Source organism: Neodiprion fabricii, chromosome 5 (genome assembly GCF_021155785.1).
Source record: "Neodiprion fabricii isolate iyNeoFabr1 chromosome 5, iyNeoFabr1.1, whole genome shotgun sequence".
Taxonomy (NCBI): Eukaryota; Metazoa; Arthropoda; class Insecta; order Hymenoptera; family Diprionidae; genus Neodiprion; species Neodiprion fabricii.
The window spans coordinates 29,336,760-29,355,133 of NC_060243.1; the positions used below are offsets into that span (position 1 = coordinate 29,336,760).

The following is an 18,374-nucleotide window of genomic DNA, read 5'->3' on the forward strand; positions in this document are numbered from 1 at the left end:
AATATGGCCATGAAGTTCGACGATTTAATTCGAAAAACGAACATATCCAGTATTTTTTTTAACTTGACCTAACCTTTTATTTATCATCTAGTAAATTGCCAATTACAGTTGGGCTTGCAACCTATTGGATAAAATAATTTTCCAAGGTTTACATTTATCTCAATATCCGCGCTTGCTCCACGCATCCCCTCATTTTCCGTCATACATTTGAATGTATTCTTTCGCGTCTGGATTAGATTATACTACAAGCAGCTGATTAAAAATTTTTTTGTAAAATCAAAATGGCGGGTTGAAACAATCATCTCGAGATTTCAACCTGCTGAATATCTTTACCTGCGAGGTTCCTCGAATCGCAACTACTTACCGGCGTTTCTAAAACGCTGGCAAAACAGAAACAAAGTAATAAATTTTGTACTGAAATTACATCAAGGCGGTGAATTGCCAGAAAACCTTAAATTACGTCACGGCCATGGGACAGTTGCGACTCGGCGACGTTAAAACTTCTTAAATAAAATTTTTTTCTCACCGAGCACCTCGATTCATCATGTACAAGGTACGCTACGCTATTTCGAGGGAAATTCTTTCTCCGATGCGTGTATGCAATAAGTTATCTCGGTTTGTTTTATCGACGCTTGGAGTTATATTTCGAGTGGTAGAGGTATATCTTTATGACTTATCGTTGGCATTATAGGTTGGCTCTTTACGAAACTGCATTGCCTACCCCCACATGTATATCATACATACCTAAGTAACGGCTCTGTAATATGTATAAAAAGAACCCCGAGACTGCAGGGATTCGCAAAAGCGTACTAAACTTCTAGTTTAACCCTCTTCCTGGTCATTAAAACTAATGGAGATTGAACCTAGATATACGAATATACTTATATACCGTGCAGCCGACACACTGCCATTTGATTGAAGGCATTCTTGCACGTCACACAATTACTCGAAACGTACATACTTATGACGATGTGAAATTAGGCAGCGCGTTCCTATCGACATACGTATCAAACTAGGTATAATAATTATTAATCGACAATCGGCGTGCAGACCAAGATGCGCAAATAAGAAATTTATGTAAACACGAAAATATACACTTCTAGATATGAATTATTTTGATTTCGCATTTACAGACGCAATGACCGTGCAAAATTTGAACGATATGATACTCGAATCGTAATTAATAATATAATGAATCTGTTCGTTATAGAAATTTATAATTTGTACATAAACGGAATAAAACAAAAACGCCTTCATACCATCACTAGTAATTCAACGGCGAGAATTTCTCAAATATTTATCGACGCCTGCGAAGTGACGATCTTCGCTTATACATATTACATGTATATTAAAAGAGAACGGCTAAGATTGTTGGGTTGAGCTTTAGCACTTGATTTCCGCTAACGCAGCGTGTATTTCCGGGGGCGAAAAAAATTATACAGATCGCTCCGCTCGGACGACCGCAATCAAATAGTAATACGCGGCGATATCAAATGGTAGTCTAGATAATACGCTATCCAATCGATGCAACTAATCCCCGCCGATGATATCTATCAGGAAATCCGAAAAAATCAATCATAAATAATTTATTTCCCGTTTGTCGATGTCTTCTGGGTAATATGATTTATACTTCTTATTCGGTTACTTATTTTCTCTGTTGAATTTAATAGATCGATTTAATTTTTATATTCATTACACTAATTTCGACCTACCCGTGGAGACTACCTCTATACATATTTGAAAACATTTCAACAGTACCACTTTTCTACGAAGAATAAATAAGTACATGAATATAATCGAAGAAAAGATAGGAAGGAAACCGGTTTTTATAAACACGTTTTAAATTCGATAATATTTTTTTTTTAATATGTATGTGTATATATTTATATATTTATATACATTTTCCCCTGTATATATATATATATATAATGATATATATCTTTATATATATTTTATATTATATATACATGTATAACTTTGCACGATTTAATTTTTTTTTCAATATTTCAAATACCAGTTGATAAATCTAACATTTAAAATTGTGTGTCCGTGTTTGTGTGTGTGTCTGCTTTTTCTTTTAGTGTGTAATCATATACAGCAATCACGTCGTCGGTAAAAGCTGTATGTTTAAAGCATTATGTACACATGCACTTTTACAAGTATAATGTAGCAAATAGTAGAGAAACCCCCAAGGATGCGGTACGAGTTTAGCAGTAATTGCCGTTATCATATTATTCTTATTGTTAACATAGCTTTCTTTTTTCTTTCAACAGTTATGTCAATTTTTTCACCTGTATACAACAATATAGATTTGTGCTTAACATAAATTGCAAACATATGTATACATCATTGATGTATCGTACACAGTCCATATAACACAGTGTTTCTCTTTTTTTAAGCTCTATCAATGTCCCTAACTAAAGGCATTTACTTCCAAAGGAACCAACAACCGTTTGACACCTTATTATGTGAAAAAAGAATCAACTTAAATGCATAAAGAAAAAATTGAAAATAATAAATATCATAACAGAGAACAGTATAAGTTTGTCTTAAAAGATCGATTGTGAAGAGAGCAGGATTTTATTTCTGCTAGAATAAAAATTCATCAGAGATGTGTATTTAATAGGTACTATACACATATCGCAAATTCGTTGTACCAAACTGGTCAACAGATCTTCTTGGAAACAGTTATCATCTGACTTTATCGAATTGATGATTAATTGAGCAATAAATAATAACTATATTGGAAAGCAACAAATTCTAACTGCTCCTGCACTAAAGAGGCAGATCATATATTTTGAGAAAAGTTAATTTATTGTCTGTTTTTTTTTCGTTTTCTTGCCAAAAAATATAAGTATAGTCAAGTTGTCATGTAGATGATTAAAAATATTAAAACAGTAATCCTTCCTAGCTGATCTTTACAACCTGAAACGAGCAATGATAGAGGATGATTAGAATTGAAGGCTAAACGTTGGTCGTATTTCAATTATTACAACTTATCCCTCCCTAAAGGTATTGATACTTAGCTAATTTGTACGAATCTTTCGAATAGGTCGATTAATCAAATACAGCGCAAAAGACGAATCGTGTGCTAATGTAATCGGACGAATTATATACTTCGAAATATTTTCTCGATAAGAATGTGTTTAAGGTTTCTGAAATAATTGATGGATAACGCGGTGTTGCAGAGATTTGGATGAATGGATGTCCTTTACAAAACCGTAATTTTCCACTGTTTTTCTACATTGTGTCTGGAATTTGTTCATAATTTTGTTTACAAAATCCGAATCCTTTTGAACAGATCTCTACGTCCTTTGATCGAAAAAGATAGAATAAATAAATGCAAAATGAGGAAATTTGTCTCGTCTTTTGCACCAAAATATGTACATACTAATGTATGTCGTCAGAAAATTGATGTGTGCTCTGAATGAAAATAAACCTGAAAATAAATCAATAACAAACTATTATCGCGAGAAACTACCGGCATTGCAAGGCGTATCCTAACATCGTTTTGCGATAAACTACAAATGAATCACATTGAATCTGAATACATATTATATATATATATATATATATATATTATATATATATATACATATATGTACTATAGAAAAACACTTCAAGATATAGCACAATCTTATTTCAAAAATTGGTAATATACCCATCTAAATAACAGGCAAATAAATATATGCAACGGTAAATGCAACAATCGGTAATAATGAAGGCGACAACTCGTTACTTTTCTTTCATTCTCAAACAGTTTCTAGATCAACTACCGTTAATGACATCCACCAGTTCTTGTTGAAGGAAAGGCTGGATGTTTCTTTCAGATTGTAAGATTGATCTTAGTACCAGATCTGGGAGCGTTACATGGTTAAGACATTTTCAACGCTCTATCCGCGTGAGCCAATGCCAATGACCCGACCAAAGATACCAGTGTGCGATCCAGCCACGTTATTGGGTTTGGGTAGAGTAAACCACCCTCGTAGAAACCAAGGTGACCACCGTGAGCTAGTTCTATATACAGTGTGTTGGAATGTTGAGCTGCAATAAAGAAATTTCATGGTTACCTGATCAGCACAAAGTTTAATCAAGCCCAGAGTCTTTTTAATATTACATTCAGCTACCAAAGACGGCAGTTTATTATCCAGAAAACGGGATACAACAAATATCTTGGGGTATGCCAGATTTCATAGACCAATTTTAGCAGAGATAAAAATTTCCAATCCCACATTCTGATAGAATGCCTTTCAAAACTTACATGCGAAATCCTTTATAGGACTCAATAACTGCTCCGGAACTAGAGGGTCATCCAAGGCGTTGATGAATAACATCGGAGTAGCTATTTTAGTTACATAATTAATGCAGCTACTCCAATTGTACAATTCTTTTACAGATCTGAAGTTGTGTATCTGTTCAATAATAAACACAGTGTTAAAACGGAACTTGCGTAATTTCAATCGTTACGGGTTTCTGGCCATTCTTTTCGTTCGTTAATTAACTTCTATTTATCGTTTCGCTAATTTTACCGAGTGGCTTTACCTTTCTGGTATATGCTTCATCAAGCTCGGGAAGCGTGGCAGCAGAAATGATGTCTCGTTCATTGAGACCGTGTCTTTGTTTGACTGAGTCAGCGAGTAGAACATATTTATGCCTTAGAATAATATTCTTTACAGATTCAGTCATAACATAGAGATAAAATCGTCGGAAGTTTTGCCAATTAAGCAAGAACTTAGTCCCTCTGAAAATGAAAAATCCATTCAATGATAATGAGATGGGAGAATAAGCACCGTTTTAAGAAATTGGATTACTCTTTGACCGAGCTATGGATAATTGACCAAAAGATCTCTGTACTCACTCAATGGCGTTGTAACCCTGGCAAATTGATATCGCCCCAATAATATTTGACAATTTATTGGTGCCTCGTTCACCAACATATTTAGTAACCAAATTTCCACCTAGACTAAAGCCTATACATACTATCTGAGTATTGGGATGCTTTTCAATCAAACTTTGCAACATCACATGGTAATCGTCGGTGTGACCTGTTTAAAAGAACACAAACGTTCTCATTTCATTCCACGAAACCTGCTTTCGAATTATTACATTAGACAATCTTTACACCCCTGCGTCAACTTACCATAAGTGAATATCCTGGGAGTAGTAACTTTGACGCTGGACAGAGCACCAACATGGTTCAATACTGCACATCGATAGCCATGACATTGGCTAAAGTGTACGAAAGTGCGAATGTAGACACTCTCGGAGCTGTTTCCAATTCCAGGGCATATTGCAATTGTAATGTCATCTGAATCATTACACATAAAACCAAGCAAACGAATTAGATACAGCAGATACTGGTGAATCAACTGCGGTTGACCCTTGCTGGGCCAAAAATATTTGACTAAGTTTAAAACTTGAAACATGAGCACTGCTACCAATCCAGAGATACACACAGATACGAGGAAATTGCAAGCACTGCTGAAATTTTGTTAGTTGTTTAGTTTACTAGGGAAAAAAACCAACATTTCTTCCGAACCGTAAAACTCCTTGTTCGGAAAATACAGCAAGGATGTTAATGGCCGATGGTATAAAAGAGCATAAATTTCCAAACAATTCAAATGAGAAATACTTTGGTAGGGGAGGACTGAAAAACTCATGCAAAGTGTTGGTTACAATTTGACATGATGAAACTTCGGTTAGTAAAAATGTATGGAATGACATGCTTATTACGTTAATCTGTTTGGAAAACCTACTTCAACAACGGCCAAGATAAAGAATGAGAAAACATCGTTAACATCTTCCTGAAACATGCTAAACAGGGATGGCAGAGACCGCGCACCGGATACAACTGATAAACAACGCGTAAACAAAAGTACCATGACCAAGCAGAAAACCTTTTACCAGCCCACATACTTCCAGGAATATCAACGTTGAATAAAGATAACTAACTCTAATCGAACCTTTGAATACCAGTCAAAATGTCCATCTTCAATGAGTCATGAATATTTGTGATTCTTACACCACAGGTGTTTACTCCAAAAGTATATGCATACTATTTGATCATCAGGAAACACTACGCAAAAGATGATAGAAGTAATTTCAATCCGTTTGTGTCAAGTCTGTGTACTTTCGAGGAACTTAAACTATGTCTTTACTTCACGCATGAAAGCAGGCTCTCTCCAGTGCTAGCCAAGCTACGTCTTGAGCTAAGGTAAGACAACAGCAGTTCAATAATTTTTGCCCAAAACTGGCAGGTTGAAAAGCGAGCTGCAAGCACGCTGCAGAGGAGTAAAGTACCTAGATATATTTCCACAATTTCTGTGGTATTTGTGATCCAATTGACGTACCCCCAGAAAGAGGAGTCCTTAGAAATCTGTTCTCGATATCCGGACTGCAAAGGATGATGATTGTCATAGAGTATTCCAAAACACGAAGAGGAGAAGTATCATTCTGCTGGAAACGACATTCTTGGTTACATTTTTGTTGGAAGATTAGCTCATTTCTTTCCTTCACGTAGACGACATGTCCATGCTTTGAAATATTTCAAGGCTATGTACTCGATAAAAATGAAATAATAGTGATAATGAAGCAGGTTTCACGGTTGACGACTCTGCCTCCCAAGGTGATCGGTACTAACCCATAATTGCTTTTATCACATGCTCTAACAACCTTCAAAGCCGTTCCTCTACATTTATCCGCAATAAAAAATATGGGCCAAAGTATTACAAAACATTTTTAAAATACATTCAAATCAAGTGTCGATTACATTAAATATTCAACACAGCCACACGCTGTGAGGATGGTATTCAATGATCAACGGGAGTTGTCCAAAGTTGGTGAAAACTTTAGCAAGTGTCATTTAACATGGTTCACATCTCTTGTGTTTCCTCTTAATTTATCGAATGGAAGAAGTGCGACGAATAGAGACTGATAGGCCCCCAATCTCCAAAAATAGTAATGCAAACGTAGATACAAGAACGATTCGGAAAAACTATTTGAAGCCAATTATATGATCTTGTAACTACACTCGTACAAACCACTAATGACCATGACGAATCCAAAAAATATATTACAAGAGCAGCGTAATATTTACAATAGTGGTAAGGAATAGTGATCCTATAGCTTTTTCTGTTCCCTTTCGAATATCCATAATTCACCGATGAAAGATTAGCAATTAGTGAATGTACCTTGATGATCCGATGTTAATGGCTGGTACAGATCGTAGGTTAACGTTGCATTATCGGACAAAATGATATTAACTCTTTCTCCGATCGGCCATGGACATCGAACCCTTCCAATAATGCTGTGGATTATAGTTTGCACATGTCCGCTGTAGCCCCATAGTCGTGTTGGTTTATACCTGAAATGAAAAACATACTTCTTAATTTAAAATAGTACTTTTGTCTTGAATTTAGATGCAACCCTCTTCTTTCAATGTACCTTGAAGATTCTGCGTCTAGATTATCAAAGTCTTTACTCATGTATTTAAATAAATCGTAACGTCTGAAGCCTAGGAAAATATTTTTGGAAATATGTGAAGCTTTGAAAATAAATACCACTTATATTTAGAATTAGGACAAAACCTTCTTCTAAAAACAACTTTGTCACAAATGATTTATGGACTTCAAGAACGTATTAAAAGACCCATCCTACTATAGAAGAAAAAAAAAAAACGTTACCCATATATTTTTACTAATTTCGATTGTATTACCTCATCGTTAAAATTCGTAACCGATTTAGAATGACGTCATAAGCATGCAACTAATCAGAATACAAATAATGGCGTTACAAATTTGGCGTTAAAAAATATGTGACCCAAAACTTCTTTTGATAAGTCAAATTTGCACATTGCAGAGAAAAAACCTCCAAGTTCAGGAATCCCAATACGCTCTTCATATTCAATGACTTCTTTCGAAATTAAAAAGGAAATAAATAACAGTAAAACGTACGACATTTTGAGTGACAGTAGGAAATGTTTTTATATTGGTGAAAATAGAACGACAGCGACTTCGTTGTTAAATTGCTGACGATTCTAAATCTGAGACAGAGATAACAGCATAGCTGCAGAAATTGAAGGTGAAACTTATGGGAGTTTCGATATGACTTACGGGTCTCGTAATACGGGTGCAATCTTGAGGATGGTGGCGAGGAACGACTCATCTTTGCAAACGATAACTGGCTTCTGGGGAGCACTGTTCACGTTTAAAATTCGGAACAGAATGCAGAGAATAACTGCAAACACCGCAAGCAGCGCCGTAGACATCTTCGCTTGCCGTGTGCTGTTTGATACTTGTTTTTTTTATTTAGGTTAATTTCCACACCGGGTTTAGCGGCGGGACAGCCCTGCGGCGACCCGCTCGTCCGTATTGAATCTTTGCCAACCTTTCTTCGCGTAGATGTTTTAATTCGGTATGGAGTACCGCCTCTGAACTTCCTTGATTGCAATTACCGACCGAACAAGCGAAGGATCTTGTATTTCTCAGCCTTTTATCACTAGGCGACAAACGTTGCACATCAATCGAAAATAAACCGTACCAAGAACTACGTATCGCACATAGTACATACGAAACTACGATTATATCCACCGTGTGACTCACTCGGGAGACCGTCGAATACGGCATTTTCACAGACTGCCATAGTCAGCCTCATTTTTATTACCACTACTAGCGCCACTTATTGTCTGAACCAAAATTTAATACGAACGTTGCAAACTTCGGGCATAAGCTCGAGAATGTGTGCCGATGAATGTAGAGTTGCTACTGGATAGCCAGTCACTGTCAGTCCAAGTAGTTAGACACTAAAATAGGATCATGCATATAACATACAATACTTATCAGATCACTGAGATACTATTTTTTATCTTTAGGGGCCTGATTCTGATTTTCTTTTCACCGGTGAATAGATTTTCCGTTTAATGCTGCCTTCTGATTGGTCTAAATGGCGTTCATCACCGTTTTCACGAGTGGAAAAATAATCCAAATCAGGTCCTAGTATCAGTTGGATACCTCCGAGGCGTTACTTTCTGAATTTTTCGAAGAAATCTATTCCTGAAATGTGAAAGAATTAAGGTTGTTTGTAGATTTTTTCTTTCCTTTATTCCTACAGATTGTATTCATGTCACTGTCACTGTCATCTGTTTCGGCTAGATTTAAAAACTTTGTTAGAACTATTTTAGAATACTGAAGAAGGTATTAAGTATAATGTCAAGGGTGGTAATTCTCGGTGCTACAGTGCTTACAATTAAATGCAGGTATTTGATGCCCGTAGCCTATAATGCCTATAATCAATATTGTTACTCGGAAAGGCGTGCGAGACACTTTATAACAACGTTTGACGAACTGACTGATAATTAATTCGTCCTGGTTAAAAATAGTACGTATGGACAAGGAAGCAAGCTACTGCAAGTATCAACCTGAACAGCTTTCGTGAATTTTAAGTTAATCGTCACTTGGCACTATTCTATACAACATACATAAATATACATTAATAAATAAATTAACAAATAATACACAATAATGTACAAGTAAATTAAAGCCTTTGCTCGTAAAAGGTAGTGCAGAACCTCTGCGCGATTATTGAAGTTACTTTTCACGTACTTAAAAGCTTTAGATATCATCACTATTGTTTTGGTTTGGTAGCAATTTGTTTCTTTTTTTCGTTTTTCGGATATATCTAACTATGTACACAATATTCCTTGGGATGCTCACCGGATGACTTGAGTGATCGAATCAAAATCGGGTTTATCCTAAGGTACATACGCATCAAATAACAATTCCAAATCGTTTGACCATTCGAAAAAACTAGAGCAATGTAAAGTCGGAAATACCATACTTAAATACTAAGCAAGCATGAGAAAGGAATGGTTTAACGGTATTTCAAATGAATTCCATAGAATTTTTCACTCATCTTACGGGAGAAAAAAAACCTGTTCCGTCAATCAAAGGTGTACGACATGAAGCTGCAGACGTTTTTTCTCATGGGGTCGCGACTGATTAGCCCTTGAAGTAATATTGACCGTAATCTACCGGTATTGAGGGCCCGTATGGGCCCGTGGGCGGCGATCGATCCCAACCAGAGTAAACTTGATCGTGTGTAGGATGACTGTGATGACCGCCGTCGCCGCTAGGCGATACGTGTACGTGGATCGGTTGTGGTTGCATCCACGGCTGTGGAGGCATGTACCAAGGCATTTGATGATGCGGTTCCGCATGCGGCTGATGGAATTTTGCCAAGAAACTGCTCACCTTAAGGACCAGCAGGATAACCCCTTTCATGAAACAAATCACAATAGCATAATCGCCCTGCGTAGAGATGGAAAATGTTCTTCATGTGTTTATTATTACAACATCAACGATATCTGGTCTTTCATCAGATCTATTTTCGAATCGATATTGAACGAAAGTGATTGTATATTACGTATACTTACCGATTAGCAAGCTTTTCAAAGATACGATTAGGAGTACCGTTAGAAGAGTCGTCATCACTCCCATCTTATACATAACAGGGAGCAACATGAATTGCAATCTTTTGATAGCAAAAGTTCTCCCCTGGCTTACTTCTTCACCTGTAAAATAATTTTTGTCGTGTTAAATGTATTACTATTCATCCCCCTTTCCTTGCTATTGTATAATGAATCGCACAATTTATTCTGTCGCAAAACTGATTTCTTGTTGAAAAACTTTTTTAAAGTTTTTTTTACATTTTTTTCGTTACAAATAGTTTTAAGCAATCATCATCAACTATGTAAGATTCTGTGTAAATTCAGAACTAAATAAAGGATTAAATATCAATGCATTGAATATATTTTCCCTCCAAAAAACTGGTGAAGTTGGCCTACAAAACCTCACATATATTGTCATTAATTCAAATACGAGTTTGAAAGTTTTAAGATAGAATTTATTATTAGTTAAAAGTCAGATAAAACTAAAAGTGAATTGTAATCGGAAAGCCCTCGAGCCGACTTCGTTAGAAAGGGAAAATTGGTCCAACTAGATCACAGCGATCATTCTTATCGTTCGCGCACGACCAAGAATTTCAATTGTGCCAAGACTATTTTTAAAGTAAGCATTGGTACTTTATGTATAAATGACTTTTCGGAAATCAGCTTTAATTATATTTATTGTTCGAAAAACGCTATACGTAGGTCCTAAATAGACTTCATTCTGTGTTTTTATCATCTTCAATAAACTTGTTCCCATTTCGATTATTGTTCTATTTATAATTTGTTAGTATTTCCATTATTATTTTTCCAGTCACTGTGACCCAGCAAAATTTTTTTCTCTTATGACTGCCAGTGGTCATTCTACTCACCTTGACTACGTGCATCTGTCATTGTTTTTCTCGTATCCTTCTCTGGTTCTACCGTTAGCTGGGTCAGTATTAAGTTCTGACCGTTTCTCGAGTTGATTTCATCACATTCAGTACCGTTTCCATCGAGATTGTGGGCAGTGGCGTAAAGAATGCCAAAAAATAAAATGATCAAACTCAACGTCCGGCTCATTTTGAATGTTTATACTTTTTAGTTTGACTTGTTTTTTGAATTATTGTTCTTTCGTTGGCCTCACGGCACTGAAGCAGCGTTTTTGAATGAACATAAACTAAAGCAATTGCATTGAATAAAAATTAATGACGCTGGTCGGACGGTACTGTCTGATGTATCACGATGCTAGCGAAGCAGTGAACAAAAAACTGCGTTTTTATACATCGTCACATCGCGGCACGACATGACGAAACGACCGGTGGAACTGACGAACGAATGTTCGAATTTTGAAAGTTGTACTCAGTTGAGCAGACGCTATGTGGCTCACTGCGCAGCCGCAATGCGCAGGTCATCGTTTGTGTGCCGGGATCGTTTGGTGCGCCCTGAATAAGCAAGTCGTGCAATACGTTTTGCACTTTATACAAGGCATACGGAAATTGCCGCAGGAATTCCGATTCCAATAAATTACGAAAAAAGGTAGCAAGGCCGGCGCAATTGATGGCTGACATAACCGAATGATAAATATTCATATAAGTAATTGCATAATCTCTGTGCCATCGACGAGTGAATGAATTTTTGAATAAATCATTTTTAAGCAAATGTTTTCTTCAGCATTTAACATTTAAATCTTTCATGAAATGTAAACGCATAACGTATTGCACAATTTGAGCTTTTGAATCGTATGAAAGACTTTCTAACATATTTTCCCCTTTGCATACATATCTTTTCTCATGTTCTGAGATCTTGTACCGATGAGATGGTGATGTGCAAAGGTTGCGTTCATTAAGCCGACCTTGATACGGTACCTTCAGTTTTATTAAAATTTTCAAAAGAATATCATCTTGATATTATGCGCTGGTTGCCCACTTCGAGAGATAAATTTCTGATAATAATTCGTTTGAAAAATTTCTCTGACTTAAGAATCACATTTGACCAAATGGTCTGGAATGCGCACAAATTGTGTAACGGATTGTGGGTGCCAAAAGAATCATACTCCATTTGAAATTTGTCACGCGTAATACTTCACGGATGGATGGTTGCAATTTAACCGTGTTTTTGAGTTTGATTTATTCTCTTTCACTCTATCCACTGACCTTCATTATCGTGCTCGAATAATCAAACCCCACAATGGTATCACCTTATTTGGTCAGCCTGGGTACATAAGAGTATTTAAAATTGTAGACCGCGCCGTACGCGTGTAATGTATCAGTAATAATTTCAACGCCAATGTGTCACGTACTCTCTGTAACCCGGTTGTTATAAAAGGGCCAGACAATTCGAACTGCGTCCCATATTCGCAAAAAGGCGTTGAGCACTATTCAGAAGCTTCAAGAATTTATACGGAAGTTCTGGTACGATAAAATTAAAAACAGCGGAACCTTCGGTTTCTTTGAAATTTGTCTGATTAGCGTTCGTCAGCCCAAAGTAGTGGACCTTCGAGCATTTTGGCGAATCGGTTTCTCCAAATTTACAAGAAAAACAGCAGGTTCTTTGTAACCAACTTTTCGTCTGACAAACATTGAAAGTGTACTGCTTTTTAGTTTCGAGAAGAGGTGTTCGCGTGGACCTAGCCCGATATGTAAACTTCGGTAAATCCCCTGGTGACGATGACGATGTTTGTAACTTTAAAAAAAGTAAATATCCAACGAAGTACCGCAGTATTGATGTGCCTACATACGTTCATCTATAACAATATTATACGCTGCTTCTTGCCGTTCATGCACGTGTACATGATGCTATATCGTTAAGCAAACGGTACCTCTCTGGAAACCAAAAGTGATTTACGACTTGAGGCTCACGACTAGGTGGAGAGGGAGTCCGTAACAAGTGCATTCACGTTTTGTTCTAGTGGATTACAGTGTCATTCGGGGATTATAACACATATCGATCACCGTCACTTCACAACTCTGCTTTATTCACCCTGCGGCATTATGTTGTACCATTAGGTTTGAATCGCATCCAAACACTAGTACAGAATTATGCAAGAGGCATAAGAGCGCTATCAGCAATCACAGTGCGTGCATTCTTTCAGTAGGTAGTGTAGATAAAAAACAAAAATAAAAAAATTTCGCAATCAATCAGCAATCATTCCCATACCATCAATTGTCAGGTACGCCGAAGAAAAACCTCTACAAATATCCTGAAGAATGGATAGGACGGTGAATATCGGTACGAGGTTCGACTACGTACGGATATCGAGTATGCAAGATGGATATCCACGCATCACGCTCCTCTGCTCATCAGCGAGAATGTTTTGTCGTAAACTTCCGTTTCCGGCCGGCAATATTACCGCCGATGTTATATTGTTAGTCGGAATGTTATATACCTATAGGTATGTATTATTTTGTATTGTTAATGCGCATTGCATGTGGCGAACGAGCAGGCGATGTACAGTACACCCTTCACAATATGTCGGAGAGGAAGGTTACAAACCGGACGACACAACGCGGTCTAGCAGAACCGGTAACAATTGACCGGTGCCTAGCGACGAGTGGCGATCAGCGGTGGCTGGCTTTGAAAAATTATACTTGAGCGAGCTGCTCGAATGAAGATCGCTTGCAATCGCGTGCATTCTCCTGTACAGTGGAAGAACTCATCCAGTCAAATAGTCCCTGTCTGAAATTGAATATAGCGGTAAGTGAACAGTTACTTGCACCTTTTTACACACCAACGATCATCAGTACTATTTCAAACTTTTCATAGTTCTATTCGTCGTTCTTTTTTCGATTCTTTGCGGTACCAATAACAAGTTGACGATAAAATCAGATCAGACAGATCAACGCAGCGCTTCGAAAATATTTAGAGTAACCATGATTACCTGCCCATACAAGATGCAATGCGTCTAAGTGAACCGATTCTGGCAGTACATTCTCTGGTCTTTTAATTCGATTGCCTTGGTCACACCATACTTTACAAGTGATATCCAGCCCAAACTTCCGGTGACTAAGCATCCATATATCTACCTACTGTTTGTATTTACACGCAGGCAATGGCATACGTAATCCTTCCACATGAGCACGCACAAGTCGACTTGGTATATAGCTACATAACCAGTCTGGCTACGCGTTCGCAGGTGACTTGGGACTCGCAGTGTAACAGGTGCCGAGTCACGAACAGGTATAGAAGATGATCCGTGCGGTCTGTGGTTGACGCAACAGCTGTTTAGTTGTAGGAACGAGAAAGAATAAAGGACCGTTAGGTCACCGCGGTGGGGACCGAATCGTTTTCGCGTGCCTCTTGGCTTCTTGGAATGGAAGGAACGGGGATCGTCATGCAGATTTAGCTCAGAGAATAAGGAAAGTTGGAGGAACCAGAAAAGGGGGATGATATCTTTACGGTTCAATGTCAGATATTCGCAGCTTCCAGCTGATGAAAGAGATAATAACGGTTCATACACGCGTGGCCACGTGCAGCTCGTATTCCCATCTCTAAGGTTCTTTGCGTATGTGACTTGTAACAAACTTTCTTTCCTGTTAATTTCTTGAACAAACAACGAAATATGAAGATGTGTTTGCTGTGCTCATTAATCTTTGACGTTTTTGTTGCCCGCTGTAATACTTATCGCTGCGAGGAGTATGGACACAATCGGAGCTGTAAATACGCGGAGAGGAGCTAGATTTGTCTGATTGTAGGTACCTACTCCCGTTCAGCAATTGTTGTGTGCACATATTTGTTTTATAAAGACTATGACACTATAATCATATCGTTACTGACGTGCTCATCTTTGATAATTGTTAATAATCCACGTGACGTTGTCAAGGCCACAAACGCATTCGAATGCATTTAACAATTATAGTTCAATCATCTTTCCGTGTTCTTTAGACTACTGTAATACCAGAAACGTAAGGACCGGTATTTTCTGGATCTGAAATCTGTGAGCCGCGTGTTTCGGCATTACGAAAAAATGTTTCCAAGTCCCCCTCCCCAATAGAGAATGGCAAAGTTTACAAAGCGGTAAGATATCCCCGCCTTGTGTGAGCAAACCGATAATCTGGCAATTGTTATCTATCAGTTAACGATTTGGCGATAACTGATATCTCGCCTTAGTAATATTGTCGCACTGACACGAAACACTGTTCAATTCTCATCCCGTGTAGTTCTGTTCTATGATACGGTACTTGTAACAACCTCGTTTTATTCCTCCTCCAAGGTACGTGTGTCTACACAGTGTATATATACAAATGCAATTAACGCCAAGTCTCACTTTCTCGCGGTATACCGAAGATGATCGATTAAATATAGTAGCGTCAGCGGGACTCTTTAGTCTTACAAATATCGCTCTGTACACATCGCCTTTTCACTGATTATTCAGAGCATTATCATATTATCAACATTAATCTGCACGTATCATTGTCTCCGTGACATTCTTGACGAATTACTTCGCCAACAGGTGAGGAAATCTGTCCAATCAGTCATGGAGGAGGAAGATTTTGGGTACACGAAAAGGGACTTAAAGGTTCTGCAGAACGTTTTGGTCACGTCTGCGGGGACTGAACAAGGCTCGGATGACCGGGGCACAGGTGCAGATGACCGTGACGATTCGGCGAAGGTAAATGAGGGCGATAGCGCGTTGGTGTCGAGGGAAGGAAGCGGTGGTGCAACGCCGGAAACAGGAAGTGAGCCCAGGGCTAAAGGTGTAATGAGCGAGTTGTCAGTCGGTCGTGAACCTCCGAGCATCCCGAACGTGGTCGAGTATCATCTGAAAGTGAAAACATCGTCGAGTCCGAATCGGGTTCATTTTGCCGGAAAGAAGGGCGATCAGGACACGAACGCCGAGAGGAGGGACTCGAACTCTTCGAGCAAGGCTGAGAGCAAGTTAAGTCAAGAGCTGACGAAGATGGCGCTGGAAAATCGAGGACTCGAGGCGTCCGGCGAACTGCCCCAAACATTTCAAGTCAAATATCTTGGGTCCCACGACGCGAGAGGCCTCTGGGGCATAAAGCACACCCGGAGACCAGTCGACAACATGGTTACAGCAGCGAGAGCCTTACCGGCCGGAACTATACTCCCGTTCATCAAACTGATCGTGAGCAAGGACGGAGTCGCGCTTTTACCGCTCGGTAAGAAACGCCACGACGCTGGTATATCGAAGAAATTTTCAATCGACACGATTTCGTACGGTGTTCAAGACCTCGTTTACACGAGGGTATTTTCGATGATAGTCGTCAGGGACGTCGGGCAGAATCAGGGAATTTCACCGTTCGAATGTCACGGATTTGTTTGCGAGTCACGACACCACGCGAGACAGCTCACCTATGCGCTCGCAACTGCGTTTCAAATTTACAGTATAAACGTTAAGGCGCAGGGCAAGGCTGAGGAGACTGCTGGTAACATAAAGAAGAGGTTCGCAATCGACCTCAGAAGCCCCGAAGAAATCGAAGCTGCACTCACGATAGACTCCGAAGCGTGAATCAAGCTCGCTTCAAGATTTTTTTTTGTCTTCTTCAACTTTTAACGTACCTAGTTCTTTTACTCGACGTTGCAACGTATCTAACCGAAACTTTTCACTCGTATAACGAGATACGCACTCTACGTCCGTATAGAGACATTCAGCTTTAATTTCACATGCACCGTGGATCTTTCCTCAAAGCCAAAATCAGAGGGAATCTTGGGTTTGGTTATTTTAATGATTAAACACAGTGCGATTGATGCCAGTGACTATAAACCATATACGTTTAATACAGCAGTAGTAATCTTTAGTTTCGTTAACCGAGTAATAACCTTTCCTAATACAGGAAAGTGTAAAGAAGCGAAATCCCCCAACCCTGCAGAGATGACTTATTCTATGTAACCCAAAATTCACTGGTCAGGGTGTTTATGATTTGATCGTTTGCCTCGTTGAAGAAATCTGACTAATTTCGAGAATGCGATGGTTGTTGGTCTTTTTGCCCAATCAAAGCTTAAGAATTGTTCGGCCAATGATTTGGCGAATGACGGTTCGTATTATTATTGTATGAAACTGAGGCTCAGAAGGCACGGATAAAATTCAGCAAATCTGAAGGCCTGTCCAATGTATGTATGTACCTTTCTAGCCGTATCTTATGTTTTTAGTATTCCATCACCCATCTGTTGTTATACTATTACACATGTAGTACCATATAAATTATTTCTCGTACCTTTACGCCTGTTCAAACACGATGACTAGTGTTAAGTTACGTATGTTATATTACATGTATAAAAATGAATAAATTTATTTATATACCTACCGAAATGAATCTAACAAGTATCCTGAATACAGTTCTTGAGGTACCTGGTCTACGTTACCGACTTTTTAAAACAAATTCTGAACGATATCCGCCACTCTCTGGCGATAACGAGAAGGTTTCTCATTCTTCGACGTCGATCTGCTCGCTGTAAAGGATGTAATACTCACCTGCTGGGTAAGGTAGGTGTTTCAAAGTTTCATCATCATAGAAAGAAGCGCCATACTTTTACAGTGGCAATATTTTGAATTTATTCAAATTCAAATGTCGGTGTAGCACTCATTAGGAATTGCGTGTTTTGAATATAGTGCTGTATATATTTTAACTCTAGGGTGCAATAAAAATTAATGACGCGTATTTTTCAACTTTAAGAAATTATAAATGCATTAATTAGCATTTGAAACAGTCACGCCTCCTTTCCAAATTTTGTTATATCGGATTTTATTCTTACGTACGGCCTTCGCGTGATTGTGGTTAAATGCGAGGCTTATATATTACAAATCACTCGATTTATCGATTTTATATATATATATATATATATATATCACCGTTAAAACCAACTGATTTAAGATTTCGTCGAAGTTTCACAAGCACACCTGCCTACATATATGATGAAAAGTCAACAGCTCACAGAATCTTCGATACATTCACCGCACATCTCTATGAGTATTCTAATTGCTGTTTCTCAT

General features: G+C 38.2%; 3 protein-coding genes across 8 annotated transcripts; 1 reads left to right on the forward strand and 2 right to left on the reverse strand.

Moving 5' to 3' along the window:
• Positions 1 to 2,217: 2,217 nt before the first annotated feature.
• LOC124182476 (abhydrolase domain-containing protein 2) lies at positions 2,218 to 8,613 on the reverse strand. Its single transcript, XM_046569803.1, has 7 exons — positions 8,112 to 8,613; positions 7,191 to 7,363; positions 5,141 to 5,308; positions 4,859 to 5,045; positions 4,543 to 4,741; positions 4,262 to 4,412; positions 2,218 to 4,044 (listed from the first exon to the last, which is right to left on the reverse strand). Exons 1-7 carry the CDS (start codon positions 8,264 to 8,266, stop codon positions 3,875 to 3,877), a joined length of 1,203 nt encoding a protein of 400 aa, XP_046425759.1. The 5' UTR covers positions 8,267 to 8,613; the 3' UTR covers positions 2,218 to 3,874.
• A 986-nt stretch (positions 8,614 to 9,599) lies between these two features.
• Positions 9,600 to 11,973, reverse strand: LOC124182496. The gene is made up of 3 exons (XM_046569846.1): positions 11,314 to 11,973; positions 10,430 to 10,567; positions 9,600 to 10,270 (listed from the first exon to the last, which is right to left on the reverse strand). Exons 1-3 carry the CDS (start codon positions 11,501 to 11,503, stop codon positions 9,996 to 9,998), a joined length of 603 nt encoding a protein of 200 aa, XP_046425802.1. The 5' UTR covers positions 11,504 to 11,973; the 3' UTR covers positions 9,600 to 9,995.
• A 368-nt stretch (positions 11,974 to 12,341) lies between these two features.
• Positions 12,342 to 17,693, forward strand: LOC124182495. 6 transcript variants are annotated; one of them, XM_046569843.1, is made up of 3 exons: positions 12,342 to 14,116; positions 14,469 to 14,599; positions 15,873 to 17,693. In XM_046569843.1, the coding sequence occupies exon 3, from the start codon at positions 15,897 to 15,899 to the stop codon at positions 16,890 to 16,892; it is 996 nt and encodes a 331-aa protein (XP_046425799.1). In that variant the 5' UTR covers positions 12,342 to 14,116; positions 14,469 to 14,599; positions 15,873 to 15,896; the 3' UTR covers positions 16,893 to 17,693. The 6 variants fall into 6 exon arrangements, with proteins under 6 accessions (XP_046425799.1, XP_046425797.1, XP_046425796.1 ...); XM_046569841.1 differs by lacking the exon at positions 14,469 to 14,599 and having other exon boundaries at positions 12,344 to 13,513; positions 13,593 to 14,116; XM_046569842.1 differs by lacking the exons at positions 12,342 to 14,116; positions 14,469 to 14,599 and adding exons at positions 14,935 to 15,110; positions 15,305 to 15,632.
• The last annotated feature ends 681 nt before the right edge of the window (positions 17,694 to 18,374 follow it).